The 15,933-nt window shown below is 38.5% G+C and overlaps 3 protein-coding genes across 3 annotated transcripts; 2 read left to right on the top strand and 1 right to left on the bottom strand.

Annotated features, from left to right (window-relative positions):
- Nucleotides 1-731: 731 nt before the first annotated feature.
- On the bottom strand, nucleotides 732-6,051 carry cenatac (centrosomal AT-AC splicing factor). Its single transcript, XM_080048433.1, has 11 exons — nucleotides 5,861-6,051; nucleotides 4,771-4,937; nucleotides 4,125-4,223; nucleotides 3,948-4,014; nucleotides 3,271-3,333; nucleotides 2,810-2,877; nucleotides 2,596-2,710; nucleotides 2,467-2,497; nucleotides 2,155-2,256; nucleotides 1,839-1,971; nucleotides 732-1,706 (listed from the first exon to the last, which is right to left on the bottom strand). The coding sequence occupies exons 1-11, from the start codon at nucleotides 5,975-5,977 to the stop codon at nucleotides 1,613-1,615; spliced, it is 1,056 nt and encodes a 351-aa protein (XP_079904559.1). The 5' UTR covers nucleotides 5,978-6,051; the 3' UTR covers nucleotides 732-1,612.
- Nucleotides 6,052-6,154: 103 nt separating this feature from the next.
- On the top strand, nucleotides 6,155-10,816 carry LOC307256571 (uncharacterized protein; the record flags this gene model as incomplete). The annotated part of the gene is made up of 3 exons (XM_080035598.1): nucleotides 6,155-6,175; nucleotides 6,468-6,648; nucleotides 8,026-10,816. 3 exons carry the CDS (start codon nucleotides 6,155-6,157, stop codon nucleotides 9,126-9,128), a joined length of 1,305 nt encoding a protein of 434 aa, XP_079891724.1. The 3' UTR covers nucleotides 9,129-10,816.
- A 943-nt stretch (nucleotides 10,817-11,759) lies between these two features.
- On the top strand, nucleotides 11,760-15,785 carry LOC307256559 (uncharacterized protein; the record flags this gene model as incomplete). Its single annotated transcript, XM_080035586.1, has 2 exons — nucleotides 11,760-11,874; nucleotides 12,593-15,785. 2 exons carry the CDS (start codon nucleotides 11,760-11,762, stop codon nucleotides 13,561-13,563), a joined length of 1,086 nt encoding a protein of 361 aa, XP_079891712.1. The 3' UTR covers nucleotides 13,564-15,785.
- Nucleotides 15,786-15,933: the final 148 nt, after the last annotated feature.

The following is a 15,933-nucleotide window of genomic DNA, read 5'->3' as shown; positions in this document are numbered from 1 at the left end:
GCTTAGGGAGGGGAATATAGGATATTGCATTTGCTGCTCTTGGCCAATCATCCATGTCCATGCAGATGTTCCCCTTGGGCAATGCAACCTCTGCATATTTGAGACAGCAGCAACAGTCATTGCATCTGACCTCTACCTATTTGTTTTTATTCTACATCTGTTACTGTGTTACATATTGCAGGAAATTAGAATCAAATCATCACACCTGTCACATCTTATCAATTTAGGGACCACTGGATTCTGCATTTTAAAAATCATTCCTCATCATAGAGACATCTAATAGACCGGTAATATTTAAGCATGCATGCAGGGGGGAACCTCATGTACCACAGGTGCAAAACAATGTCAAGCTTTTAGAATAGATTGTCTTTTTTATGCCGACAATTTAGGCTCAAAATACACAAAAAGAGATATGTCTGACAGTTTCTGCATTGTGTCTTCCCACCCAGTGTCAATTTGTCTGAGATGTCCGATTAACAAAACATTTTTAATTTGCTGCCCTAAATTCCTAATCAACTTCTGGAGAACAAAGATATCAGTACAGAGTGTCATAGTCCCTGCACACCACTGAAACTGTCACTAATACACTCCAACTTCCTCTTTTCTATAACAAAGCGGATTATATTGAGACAAAGCACTCTTTTAAACATTTAAAATAGTTTTCACATCAGAATCAGAATCAGCTTTATTGGCCAGGTTTGTGTAAACAAACAAGGAATTTGACTTCGGCCACCATTGCTCTCCAAGTACAACATTCACATATATTTTTATCACATCTTCTCAAAAGTGACACACATTTTGGAGTTCAGGTTCACTGCAAAAAAAGAGACCCATTTCAAACACTGAGAGGTGCTGCTCTCACAATGGGTTTAATACAATTTAAAGGTCAGAAGGAACAAGAGAGGGAGAAAAAAATCTCATTTAAGTGCTAATTTTCTTTCCCCCACATAAAGACTACTGCCCCCATGACCCAACTCCGGATAAGCAGTCGAAGATGAGATGATGACAAAGACAAATGAAGACCTGTATTCTTTAAAATGGTTATTACAGTCAAGGCATTTACCTTGTCGACCTCATGAGATTGCTTTCATGTGAACTCATCTCTTATCATCAAGCATGCATCTTTAATCAGATGGCTGGCGCCCCCTACTGTTTACTCACCAAAACACTTATATTGTCCTATAACAAGCAACTCGTTGAGAGAATCGTAGCAGGATCACTTGAGTGGCAGAAATAATTTGTTTATAACCTTTGACTTTGCAGCATGGTGTTGTTGAGTGAATGTGTTCACATTTTCAATTTATAATTGCAGTAATGGTGATGTGAAGTTGGAACATTCAGTTTTTATGCAAACATTTAATTAACCAAGGTAGGCTACATTAACAAACATGGTATAGGCACTGCACAATATACAAAGTTCAGACCTTTAACTGCAAACCTTCACAATTAGGTTATACACAGCTGTGTGAGTACGGTGATTAGTAAGCCAAAACAAAAAACATCTATAAAACCTTATTTACATCTTGCAAAGTATACAATGCCCTAAAGCCATACATTCTCGTTCTCACACATCGTACTCAGTTTTAAGTGTCGTCAGTCTGACTTCAGCCGTTCAGTTGTTTTTTGCTTTCTTTGAGCCTTCTGTGCTGTTCTCCCTCTTCCTCTTCGGTCTGTTCTTCTGCCCTTCCTCTTGTCTGAACTGGTGCCTGTTGACGACAAAATAAAACAATGATCTACTTAAGCCAAGGCAAGAAATGAATGGGACAAAGAAGAGTTTTGGCTTATAACAACTCAATATTAGTGTCAGGGTGTAGGGAAGACTGTTGTTGTGATCTTACCTGGACTGCCAGCGCCGGCCACTATTCCACACTCGACCAAATGAGGGGAGCCAGTTGGCGTCTGTTTGCGAGCTGTGATCAAAGTTGGCCCCCACTCTGTTGGGTGGAAGCTTCTTCAGCTTCTCTTGCTCCTCTGGCAAGAGAAAGATAAGGGCATTTAATAATCCAAACGTTGTTACATTTAGATTAATTTTTTTCTCCCACCAGTAGTACCTAGATCTGAATTAGTTGCAGTGATTTCACAAATGACATTCATGCAAGAGATGAACGGAACATTTTTACTAAACTCATAAAAATGTATGTGTGTTATTATTACTCTGTTTAAGGAAATCCTGGAGCGATGGGCCGATCACCGAATGTGCTGCAGTTCCGGAAGAGCCTTCCAGTGGATCGTCCTGGAGCCAAGGAGGGACGCCACCTACGACACACAAAGACAATGTGATGTGTTCATATGGTGCTTTCACATACATGTTAGTGTCTCTAATCTACTCTATCATTAATCGTTCAACTCATCATTTCAAAAGTAGTGCTTACTCTGAGTTTATTTATCCTTTTTATTCTCCCCGCAACTTACTTTTAGCATTTCTGCAGATACTTTACCATAACATAAATTCATATATCACTGTACCTGTATGAACATTTCCACTGTTTAATGAATCCTGTAACACAGAAAAAAAGTTGTAAAGTGAGGTGGTTGCATGTGTAAAAAAAAACAATGAATTATAATATTTTTTCTTAATAAGAGGTGGGCGTCTACCTGGTGACCAATATAAGTCAGGCCTTGTCCTGCTGCAGCCCACGATGCGTCAACCATCGAGTCAGCAAAGCCGTTCCTCACCGGCTGGTCTGATCCCTGAGATGTAAACTGAGAGCTGTTCCCAAGACAACAGGACAACAACATGAGCCCCAAATCAAATGCTGTTGCCGATATGATGGAGAAAGAATAAAATGTCACAGGTAGACATTGTTACCTGACAGCATCCTCGGCAGACATGTCTGCGCCATTGGGTCCGTTGAACAACTCCGTCTCTGCGTCACGCTGATATTGATTCAGGAAAGGCCAACAGTGGTTCACAGAGGAAGTTTGTGTACTAAACATGCTCCATCTCTACTTTTATCGTCACAATCTTCGCACCACTCTGCCCCGAATGTGGAAACAAACCTCACTTTGCTCATGTCTTGGTCTTTAACTTCAAACCATTTATGTTGGCAACTAAAATGTTTACTTAAATTTTTTACTGTTGCCTCAAGTGGAAAGTTAGTAATACAGATAAGATTTCCAAAACCACAAATACTTCTCTAGAAGATCACTATCTTAGCAGTAACAATCCTTTAGCTGAAGCACGGTGGTATTTCCCATCCTATATTAAAGTCAGAATCATAAATAAAACAACAGTGATGGATACTGCCACTGCATCCTTGGAAAACAAACCTCTAAAAGAGACTGAAGGACGTCTCGTCGATGCTTCTCCTGGGCCCGGATGTTGTCAGCTTCCTGCAACAATGAAAAGTAAAAATCATTATCCGATTAAAATGGGTTGATATTTAGGTCCGGGTAAAATAGCTCTCTTTAGAACACTTTTGGAAGTTAAATCCATGGTACCCAGACAATGTATCCTAAAGACCTTTCCTATTAGCACTACTACAAGTTTGACAGTTATAGTTGTTGACAGTCTCAGTACCTTTTGGACAAATTGCCATGCGATTTGGTACCCACCTGTCCCTCTCAGGATGACTCGTACTACTAAATAACTTCAGTTATCCTCCGACGTTTAACCAGGTGTGATCATCAGGGCAGCATTTTTAATGTTCCAATTGTTTATGGCCAAAACTAATGATATCGCCCCTAAGCTATACTTTGTGTTTAGAGCTATGTAGCAAACGGAAGCTAGCACGCTAAACTAGCATGGTGACCTGCTTATAAGCAGCATGTAAGCATTGTGTTTGCAAGTATGTTAGCATGCTGATGTTTGGATGCAACTATATGCACCACCACCTCATAGAGCTGCTAGCATGGCTATATAATCTTATGTCTCGTTATGTTAAAATCCAGGTTAATTTGGAGTTCATTTGAAAAAAATAAAGAAAAAAATATTGATTTTGCATTACCTGTTTAATGAATTCATCCTCCTTCTCCACAAATGATTCCAATGCTTTTGTCACCTCAGCCTTAAACCTAAATAAAAACAAACAATGATCTTTGTTTGCAAATAATATTTTATTTTCCAAACAAACTATTACTAACAACTATTAATTTATAGAATTTTGGTTCAGTAGTATGCCTACCTTTCTGTTTCCTCCTCTGTGATGATGACTTTGTCTCTTAGCTTGGGGTCGGCTTTATTTTCCCACCAGAACTTGTGTGTATTCTTCCTGTGTTCTGGGCTGAAATCCAATTCAAAAAGAATGTTTTATGTCAAACAGCAACCAGAACACACTATAAGTTTATCACAACTTCGCACTTAGATTTTTGTCAAACATATTGTTGTTACTTTGGCCAAGATGAACTACATCTAGAATTAGTTTGAGCACAAGATATGCCAAGTCCGTTGTTTAAATTGCTTCCATATCACAAGTCTGGATTAAGGTTCCTTTAAAAACCTTTTATGAAAAGGGTTGATTTGTGATGTTTATATTTATTAAAACGGTGATTGTCTTAAGTCAAATCTATTAAACATTAGCTATATTAATTATTGAAGTCCACCCTTAACACCTTGGCTTGTTGAAGCACTGAGCAATCTGAATAAAGGATCTTTGATACTATACTTTTACGGGAGTCACTCACTACTAAAAATAGTGCCACATTTTTTCTGTTTCCTAAAGATACCGTTAAATTCATATGGTTGTACAGGATGAACATAAAGAATATTGCATAATTGAAAACAAAATATGTGAACATTTTAAAAAAAGAAGTGTATTCAATAAAACTTACGTGGCCATGTGTTCTAATAAGCCTCCATACAGCACCGTCATGTTGTCGTCTGTAACATTTCTTTCAATTTCAAGCCCACAGCAGTAGCACCAGAACGTCTGCTTGTGCTGGGTGCAATCAAACTTTTCCACTTGGGGTTTTTTAAGTGTTCTGCGAGCTTCCTTCACCTGGGAGTCGTGGAAATAAACACAGGAAAAATTACACTCCAATTCAAACTTTTGCAGGCTGATAAAAAAAACATTGAAAGAATCCCATCTTCAAGAAGGCTAACAATTATATTATTTGAGGAATTTCAGGGGCAGTAAGTTGTGCTGTTGTAGGTGGGTTATATTTACAGATGTTATAAATATAAAATATGTTTCTCATCTGTTTTTATATCAGTAGACAAACAGCACTGGACATATGTTAACCAAGATAAGATGACGTTTCACAATCACATTGACTGTGAGGTAGTAATACTACAGATTGGTCTTGGGCTTAGGACCTGCCTCGACTCAGCCTAAGATAAAGAGGACTTGATTCTTATTTCAATACACTCGAATTCCCGATGAACTTAAATTGCCTTCACGTTGTCTGATTTATTTCATTACCCTATTAGCATGTCAGACTTGCACTGGTCTTGGTCTTGTTTTTGTAAAGTGTTAACACTCTGGTATTGGGCATGACTGAGTCAGTTCAGGTGATTAACTACAACACTAATATGTTATATGACATGGAAAAGGGTAATGGTATTACATTATTATGAAGCGATATAATTCAAATGCTTAGTTTTAGATAATACAATAAAACAACAACTAGAGCTAAAAGAGCTAAAAAACAACTACTATTACTACTACTACTATACTATAGGAGCTAAACAACAATTTAAGACAAATTCCACGACTTAAACATTTCATTTACAAGGCAAAACCCATGAATACCTGCACATTTATATGGACTTAAAATAGTTTGCATTGCTAAGTAAGTAGCCCATGCTGTTAAAATCATATTGGTTTTGCAGCTAACGTTAGCATCAGGGCCAGGAAGCAGGTAGGGTAGCTTCAGCAAGAAAATACTCAAACATGTAGAAAAATGGTAAGACCATCCTCACCTTTTCTAAGAATTTGAGAAGAACCACTCTGAGTCTACTTTGGTGACTTTTGCCGAAGATATGTCCTTTCCCGTTGAATGTTGTTTGTCTACATATGGCACAGTAATACGCACCCATTGCGACAACGTGTAAGAATATATTAATGTTGAGTTTGCTTAGGACCCGAGCTAAACCCTTACATTTTGCTATTATAATTTGTATAAAGTTTCTGGTCTTAATATTTGCTCGGCTAGGCTTAAACGCAAACCGCAAACCAGCGTAAAGAAAAGATACAGGAAGCTGTACCGTCTCGAAATGATTCCTCCCTGTGCTACAGTAAAACTATTCCGACTATTCAGATTCAATGTAGCCACTGTGTAGTTACTGCTGCTGCACATTTGAAAGCCACACATGCAGATAGCCTACTGAGCGACCTCGTTCAAATATTTATGGTTAAAGCCCCGGTGCTGGTGAATCACGGACTGTAGAAATGGCAAAAATGTTAGGCGGAAACAAAAAATAAACATATTCCACTGTCGGAACTAAACAATGTAACATCAACCGGAAGTAAACAAAGTTGCTGCCAATAAACTAACAGAGGTGAATTTATCTGTTACATTTCGAGAAGCTCTGTGTTCAGGAGAGGAACTCCAGTCTGGATCAAGAGGAGCCAGAGCCTCCACAGATTAAAGAGGAACAGGAGGAACTCTGCAGCAGTCAGGAGGGAGAGCAGCTTGGACTGAAGCAGGAGACTGATGCCTTTAGAAGCGGAACACTGTATGGGTGCTCTATTTTGCTGCTCTATTTTGGTGCTCATGTTTTTTATAGTAGCACAGAATGGACAAACTTAACGGTCATATTTAGTAACTAGCTTCTTGTCCTTAGAGGCCACTTAAGCTTCTGTAATTATTGGAAAGTGACCAGTAAAGCCATAGTAATCCACTGATCATAACGTCTGTAAAAAATATTTATTTAACCTTTATTTATACTCGATATATCATTGAGGGGTGACCCTCATTTACAATGATGTCGAGAAAAAAAAGATATATAGCCTAACGTGCACTTTCACAGGTATACAGTTTCAAAAATATGATACGTGGGAAGCCTTTTCATTGTAAATCACTGATTTTCATACACAGTATTTTTAGCAAGCACATACTTTGAAGACGGAAAGCAAAGCTCCAGCGTATCCACTGTCGGAACTTAACAATGTGACACATAGCGGAAGTAAACAGCACTGTGATTGTGACTGACGGCGTCAGCTGGACGATAGCAACTTTAGCCGTGTGTACCACATGTTAAATGACGATATTGTACTGTCAGACAATAATTCAATTTGTTATAAAGCAACAATGTCTTCAGTTGAGTGTTTGAGACAGTTTGTCAACGAGCGACTCACTGCTGCTTCTGAAGAAATATTCGGAATTTTTAGGAAAACTATCGTCGAGTTTGAGGAAGAGATTGAACGTCAGCGCAGACTTCTGGATATCGTTTTGAAACCCGACGTAAAGTTACACTGGACAGGCGGGTGCAACTCTATTATTTTAAGACAACACAACACGCATGAATTCAGTGTATCCACGTAATACCTATCCTACTTCTAATATTTATTTGGATGAAATATTAGTTCGGTATTGATAAATTGTTAAATAATCTCAAAATATCCTGCCATTGTGTTCCCAGTGTATTATTTATGTGAACTCAACGACAATGAAATGAAGGTAATTTAGCTTTGTGTTGTCCACATTATCATGATTTAATATTGCAATGATATAATAGCGTTGAATTGTCAGATGAGGCAAGATACATATCTGTTGGTATGGTTGTTAGAACGTAAAACGTTTTTTTTTGCACAATTTCTAGAACAAGCATGGGCTAAAAGAAAGACGGCATTGTATCGATTATATTCCGCCTGAAGTGACATCTCCTGTGTATTTATTAATTTGCTTAATTTTTGTTTGTTTGTTTTCCTTGTCAAAGTATTGTTTTTGGTGTGAAATGTTTTGTTCTTGTTGAATAGTTGGCATTATCGTGGTGGTCGCAGCAGCAATATGTTTTCTTTATTTATTACAGGGTAGAGTTATATGTTGTTTGACCAGAAGCTGTTGGGACGGCCACTTTTAGTGTTATGACATGTCAATTAACAAAACAAAATCCTTAATTCATATTATCCTCTGTCCCTCCAGAGCTCCCACTGCAACATGTCAGTACGGAGGAGGAGGAGGAGGAGGAGGAGGAGGTTCTCGCTGACCAGCAGCTCTGTGTTCAGGAGAGGAACTCCAGTCTGGACCAAGAGGAGCCAGAGCCTCCACAGATTAAAGAGGAACAAGAGGAACTCTGCAGCAGTCAGGAGGGAGAGCAGCTTGGACTGAAGCAGGAGACTGATGCCTTTATGTTGACTCCTACTAATGAGGAAAGTGACCACAGTGAAGATCAGACTATGTACCTGAATGCTGGAAACACTCTACGTGAACCAGAGAAACAGGCTGTTGTTAAAATGCCAGTTATAAGCTCTGTGGTATCAGAAGCAAACGGGGACCAGCAGCTACTCCCCAACAACTCTCATTTAGCTGAGAGCCAAGATCACAAAGGAGGCAAAGATGGAGACTCAGGTTTGACTAGACACACACAGCCTGAACGGAAGAAGAGACGACGCGAAAGTCAAAGTAAAAATGCTCACAAAGGTAAAAAGTCTTTGAAATGTGAAATTTGTGGTAAAGATTTTCCACACAATTGCCTATTCAAGAGACACATGATCACCCACACAGGTGAAAAGCCGTTTTCTTGCGAGACCTGTCAGAAAGGATTCAGTCGGAAATCAGAATTGAACATCCATTCAAGGATGCACACAGGGGAGAAGCCGTATGCTTGTAACTTCTGTGAGAAAAGATTCATTCGTGCATCACTTTTGACAATTCATAAAAGACTACACACCGGTGAGAAGCCGCATACCTGCAAAACATGTGGGAAAGATTACCGATTTGACTGTGACCTAAAGTATCACATGAGAAGCCACACAGATGAGGAGTCGTATCTTTGTAAGTTGTGTGGGCATAGATTCACTTTCAAATCAGCATTTAAAAGGCATATGCAAGTCCACACCACAGATGAGAAGCCGTATTCTTGCGAATCTTGTGGGAAAGCTTTCCGATTGGCCAGTGACTTAAAAGTGCACATGGCGGTACACAGAGAAGCGAGGCCATATTCTTGCAAAACATGTGGCAGAGCTTATAAACTTGGCAGTACCCTTAGAATTCACATGAAAACTCACACAGATGAAAAGCAGTAGTCGGTCTTGCAAAAACATGTGGGTAAATATTCCCTTTTCAGTTTTGATAATGCTTTTAGTTTTTTAAAGATTTTTGTGGCATTTTTATGCTTTATTAGACTGCATATGAGAGACAGAGAATGGCAAGCAGAGTAGGACCACGTGCATCTAACCACTACACTACGAGCACCTCCCCTTGATGGTGTAATTGTAATTGCCCATCTTTTGGTGTGATTTTACAACAAAAAAATATATAATCATTGAAGTTGCCATTAAGTGTATGAGAAATCTTACTACAGTAGTTTGCTTGACTCTATCTTGGCTTCTATTATTTAAATGATGTGATATTAACATTTTGAAGTGTTTTGTATAATGTTAAGAGTGAAATGTAATCATACATGTAAAAAAAGTGTTATTGAAAAAGTAGGTGATTAAAGTTTGTATGTTGTGATACAAACTTGAATCACCAATGAGAGTCTTATACACTGCCAAAAAAAGGTCACACACTAATATTGTGTTGGACCACTTGTAGCTATGTCTACGCCACGTAACTGCCATGGCATTGTTTTTATAATATTTTTTTTTCGCAAATAAGGTGGCTGAATCTATGTAGACCCGACCAGCTTAAGCAACCCCGGATCACACTGTACAATGCCACTAAAGGCTTGTACAGTAGGCACTAGGCATGATGGGAGCATCACTTCCCCCATCTCTATTCTTACCCTGATGAACCCATCACTCTGGAACAGGGTCAATCTGTTCTCATCAAACCACACAAGCATTGTTCCAGAGTCCAATCTGTATGCTCCCTGGCAAATTGAAGCCCTTTTTCAGATTTGCCCCACTGATTAGGGGTTTTCTTAAGGCTACACAGCTGTTAAATCCTAATCCATTCAGTTCTATTTGCATCGTGTGTGTGTGGAAATGCTTGTACTTTGACTGTTAAAGATAGCCAGGGGTTCTACTATAGATTTTGATCATTCAAGATTTTCTCCTACCCATATCCTCCTTGAAGATGCTGGTTCAGCACTATTCTTTTAATGATTTTTTTTGTTTGTTTGATGAAGGCCAATAATTTGACCCTTCTGAAACAGAGTAACATCTTTTCCACGACCACAGGATATATCTTCTGGTAAGGGTTAAATAACGTATTGCCAACTGAAACAGTAAACACTGCAGTTTTTATCTTCCCTATTTACTTATTCAAATCCAGGTGGTGACTTTTTTTTCGTCAGGGCAGTTGTATATTCGTATGAATGTTTTGATTACAAAAAAAAAATGTCTACTTTGTCCGATTCACATGTTTACTTGATCTATTGAGTTTTTATGAGGTGGAATTTATATGACAATGCTATGTATTTTCTAAAATGATATACATCATGTGTATGTATTTTCATGTATGTAGTAATCAATCAATATCTAGTTTCATATATTTAACTGTTCAATTGTGCTTCTTGGTACTATGGACTTGCATACTGCTATGTGGATGTGGGGCCAAACAGGTGACCCAAGTTAAGAAACATGACAAGTCTTTGCTGAGGGTGTAGTAAGTAAATTATTTGTAAGAACATAGAAAAACACCTATGCCATGGCACCAGGAAGCAGTTAAATGTGCTTTGAAACATATACCTTATTTCTCTAGCTCACATACAGTAAATGAGTATAAATGAGTCATGTACTCTTTGTATGTCACATAATCTGGGGTGTAATAAAATATATAAAAGTATATATAATTCAAGTTCATTTACCTACACATTCACATCTTATATATCGGTGTACATTATCTCCAGAAATGTTCTCAAGACTTTTGGAAATGTCATCCATGGAGAGAGAGAGACTTCTACATTTTATTTCTACGTACTATATTTCTAAATATAGCCCACATACTGTAGACGGACTCTGTTCCATAACTAGACCCAAATGCAATTCAATCCAGACCCTATGAGGAAGATTCTTTGGAGGTAGACTCTGTTTCTCAACAAACCAAAGATGGTCAAATATATATGATCATATATGAATATATGATTCTTAGAGAGGCTGGTTTATTTATGCATAGTCGGACCAGAGTACAACCCAAGTCTCCACTGAGACAAAAGGTTGAGACAAAAGGTTGCATACCCTTATACAGGACATCAAAATTAATATAGAATGATTAAAAGGATACGCATGCATAATATAGCCTACATTACTTATATAATCCTACCATGTAAAAGACTCAATGGAATATTCTCATAGGTCAAAAGTATTTAAATAAGACACGTGGGATTCAAAAACATGTAAATAAATGATTTTCAATTCAAAAGAGTAGCAAGGACACTATCAGCTAGAAATCCAGAACCGTCCCAGCAGGGACCCCACAAAAGATAAAGATACATTCCTTATACGACACGTGGGATTTTGTTTTAAAATTCAAAGTGAATTATATGCAAACGTCACAGTATGAGAGTATGTTTGAGCAGCAGTAGGCTAACAGTTGAAGGCGGAAAGTAAATCTCCAGCTCTCATACTGTCGGAACTGATCAGTGTAACATCCAGCGGAAGTAAACAACACAGGCGCTAGAAGCGTTAGCAAAGGAGGTACAGTAGTTTATAGATTGAGCCCGAGGACTATATTGTAGTGGCGGCTCACAGTTGAATATGTAATTAGGGAAAATGTCTTCAGCTGAGAGTTTTAGAGAGTTTGTCAACGAGCGACTCACTGCTGCTTCTGAAGAAATATTCGGAATTTTTAGGAAAACTATCGTCGAGTTTGAGGAAGAGATTGAACGTCAGCGCAGACTTCTGGATATCGTTTTGAAACCCGACGTAAAGTTACACTGGACAGGCGGGTGCAACTCTATTATTTTAAGACAACACAACACGCATGAATTCAGTGTATCCACGTAATACCTATCCTACTTCTAATATTTATTTGGATGAAATATTAGTTCGGTATTGATAAATTGTTAAATAATCTCAAAATATCCTGCCATTGTGTTCCCAGTGTATTATTTATGTGAACTCAACGACAATGAAATGAAGGTAATTTAGCTTTGTGTTGTCCACATTATCATGATTTAATATTGCAATGATATAATAGCGTTGAATTGTCAGATGAGGCAAGATACATATCTGTTGGTATGGTTGTTAGAACGTAAAACGTTTTTTTTGCACAATTTCTAGAACAAGCATGGGCTAAAAGAAAGACGGCATTGTATCGATTATATTCCGCCTGAAGTGACATCTCCTGTGTATTTATTAATTTGCTTAATTTTTGTTTGTTTGTTTTCCTTGTCAAAGTATTGTTTTTGGTGTGAAATGTTTTGTTCTTGTTGAATAGTTGGCATTATCGTGGTGGTCGCAGCAGCAATATGTTTTCTTTATTTATTACAGGGTAGAGTTATATGTTGTTTGACCAGAAGCTGTTGGGACGGCCACTTTTAGTGTTATGACATGTCAATTAACAAAACAAAATCCTTAATTCATATTATCCTCTGTCCCTCCAGAGCTCCCACTGCAACATGTCAGTACGGAGGAGGAGGAGGAGGAGGAGGAGGAGGTTCTCGCTGACCAGCAGCTCTGTGTTCAGGAGAGGAACTCCAGTCTGGACCAAGAGGAGCCAGAGCCTCCACAGATTAAAGAGGAACAGGAGGAACTCTGCAGCAGTCTGGAGGGAGAGCAGCTTGGACTGAAGCAGGAGACTGATGCCTTTATGTTGACTCCTACTAATGAGGAAAGTGACCACAGTGAAGAGCAGACTATGTACCTGAATGCTGGAAACACTCTACGTGAACCAGAGAAACAGGCTGTTGTTAAAATGCCAGTAATAAGCTCTGTGGTATCAGAAGCAAACGGGTACCAGCAGCTACTCCCCAACAACTCTCAGTTAGCTGAGAGCCAAGATCACAAAGGAGGCAAAGATGGAGACTCAGGTTTGACAAGACACACACAGCCTGAACGGAAGAAGAGACGACGCGAAAGTCAAAGTAAAAATGCTCACAAAGGTAAAAAGTCTTTGAAATGTGAAATTTGTGGTAAAGATTTTCCAAACAATTGCCTATTCAAGAGACACATGATCACCCACACAGGTGAAAAGCCGTTTTCTTGCGAGACCTGTCAGAAAGGATTCAGTCGGAAATCAGAATTGAACATCCATTCAAGGATGCACACAGGGGAGAAGCCGTATGCTTGTAACTTCTGTGAGAAAAGATTCATTCGTGCATCACTTTTGACAATTCATAAAAGACTACACACCGGTGAGAAGCCGCATACCTGCAAAACATGTGGGAAAGATTACCGATTTGACTGTGACCTAAAGTATCACATGAGAAGCCACACAGGAGCAAAACCATTTAGCTGCTCAGTTTGCAGTAAAACATTTGCACTGAAGGGAAATTTTAAAGCTCATTTGGTTCTCCACACTGGGGAGCTGAGAGGGAGAAGGTCACAAAATACCAAGGACTCATGTATGACATGAAAAGAAACTGGAACCTCCGAGAGGTTTCAATCATCCCAGTTATTATAGGAGCCACTGGGCTCATGAAAAAGAACTTTAAAAACTACTTGGCCAGTATACCCGGAGACCCGAGTGCAAGTGAAATCCAAACAATTGCACTTAAGGGAACTGTCAGAATCTTGAAAAGAGCTCTCGGTTGGAGTCTCTAAAGGCGAGGGAATGTTTGGCATTTGGCTTGAATGCCCCATCCTCAGCTAGTAACCCAGTAAAAAGGGAAATGAAACAAAGTGAGGAGCCGTATCTTTGTAAGTTGTGTGGGCATAGATTCACTTTCAAATCAGCATTTAAAAGGCATATGCAAGTCCACACCACAGATGAGAAGCCGTATTCTTGCGAATCTTGTGGGAAAGCTTTCCGATTGGCCAGTGACTTAAAAGTGCACATGGCGGTACACAGAGAAGCGAGGCCATATTCTTGCAAAACATGTGGCAGAGCTTATAAACTTGGCAGTACCCTTAGAATTCACATGAAAACTCACACAGATGAAAAGCAGTAGTCGGTCTTGCAAAAACATGTGGGTAAATATTCCCTTTTCAGTTTTGATAATGCTTTTAGTTTTTTAAAGATTTTTGTGGCATTTTTATGCTTTATTAGACTGCATATGAGAGACAGAGAATGGCAAGCAGAGTAGGACCACGTGCATCTAACCACTACACTACGAGCACCTCCCCTTGATGGTGTAATTGTAATTGCCCATCTTTTGGTGTGATTTTGCAACAAAAAAATATATAATCATTGAAGTTGCCATTAAGTGTATGAGAAATCTTACTACAGTAGTTTGCTTGACTCTATCTTGGCTTCTATTATTTAAATGATGTGATATTAACATTTTGAAGTGTTTTGTATAATGTTAAGAGTGAAATGTAATCATACATGTAAAAAAGTGTTATTGAAAAAGTAGGTGATTAAAGTTTGTATGTTGTGATACAAATTTGAATCACCAATGAGAGTCTTATACACTGCCAAAAAAAGGTCACACACTAATATTGTGTTGGACCACTTGTAGCTATGTCTACGCCACGTAACTGCCATGGCATTGTTTTTATAATATTTTTTTTTCGCAAATAAGGTGGCTGAATCTATGTAGACCCGACCAGCTTAAGCAACCCCGGATCACACTGTACAATGCCACTAAAGGCTTGTACAGTAGGCACTAGGCATGATGGGAGCATCACTTCCCCCATCTCTATTCGTACCCTGATGAACCCATCACTCTGGAACAGGGTCAATCTGTTCTCATCAAACCACACAAGCATTGTTCCAGAGTCCAATCTGTATGCTCCCTGGCAAATTGAAGCCCTTTTTCAGATTTGCCCCACTGATTAGGGGTTTTCTTAAGGCTACACAGCTGTTAAATCCTAATCCATTCAGTTCTATTTGCATCGTGTGTGTGGAAATGCTTGTACTTTGACTGTTAAAGATAGCCAGGGGTTCTACTATAGATTTTGATCATTCAAGATTTTCTCCTACCCATATCCTCCTTGAAGATGCTGGTTCAGCACTATTCTTTTAATGATTTTTTTTTGTTTGTTTGATGAAGGCCAATAATTTGACCCTTCTGAAACAGAGTAACATCTTTTCCACGACCACAGGATATATCTTCTGGTAAGGGTTAAATAACGTATTGCCAACTGAAACAGTAAACACTGCAGTTTTTATCTTCCTTATTTACTTATTCAAATCCAGGTGGTGACTTTTTTTTCGTCAGGGCAGTTGTATATTCGTATGAATGTTTTGATTACAGAAAAAAAAATGTCTACTCTGTCCGATTCACATGTTTACTTGATCTATTGAGTTTTTATGAGGTGGAATTTATATGACAATGCTATGTATTTTCTAAAATGATATACATCATGTGTTTGTATTTTCATGTATGTAGTAATCAATCGATATCTAGTTTCATATATTTAACTGTTCAATTGTGCTTCTTGGTACTATGGACTTGCATACTGCTATGTGGATGTGGGGCCAAACAGGTGACCCAAGTTAAGAAACATGACAAGTCTTTGCTGAGGGTGTAGTAAGTAAATTATTTGTAAGAACATAGAAAAACACCTATGCCATGGCACCAGGAAGCAGTTAAATGTGCTTTGAAACATATACCTTATTTCTCTAGCTCACATACAGTAAATGAGTATAAATGAGTCATGTACTCTTTGTATGTCACATAATCTGGGGTGTAATAAAATATATAAAAGTATATATAATTCAAGTTCATTTACCTACACATTCACATCTTATATATCGGTGTACATTATCTCCAGAAATGTTCTCAAGACTTTTGGAAATGTCATCCATGGAGAGAGAGAGACTTCTACATTTTATTTCTAC

This window comes from Ammodytes marinus, assembly GCF_949987685.1.
Source record: "Ammodytes marinus genome assembly, chromosome: 2".
NCBI lineage: Eukaryota > Metazoa > Chordata > Actinopteri > Uranoscopiformes > Ammodytidae > Ammodytes > Ammodytes marinus.
The sequence above is the reverse complement of the archived record's forward strand: the minus strand, read 5'-3'. Positions and strand labels throughout refer to the sequence as shown.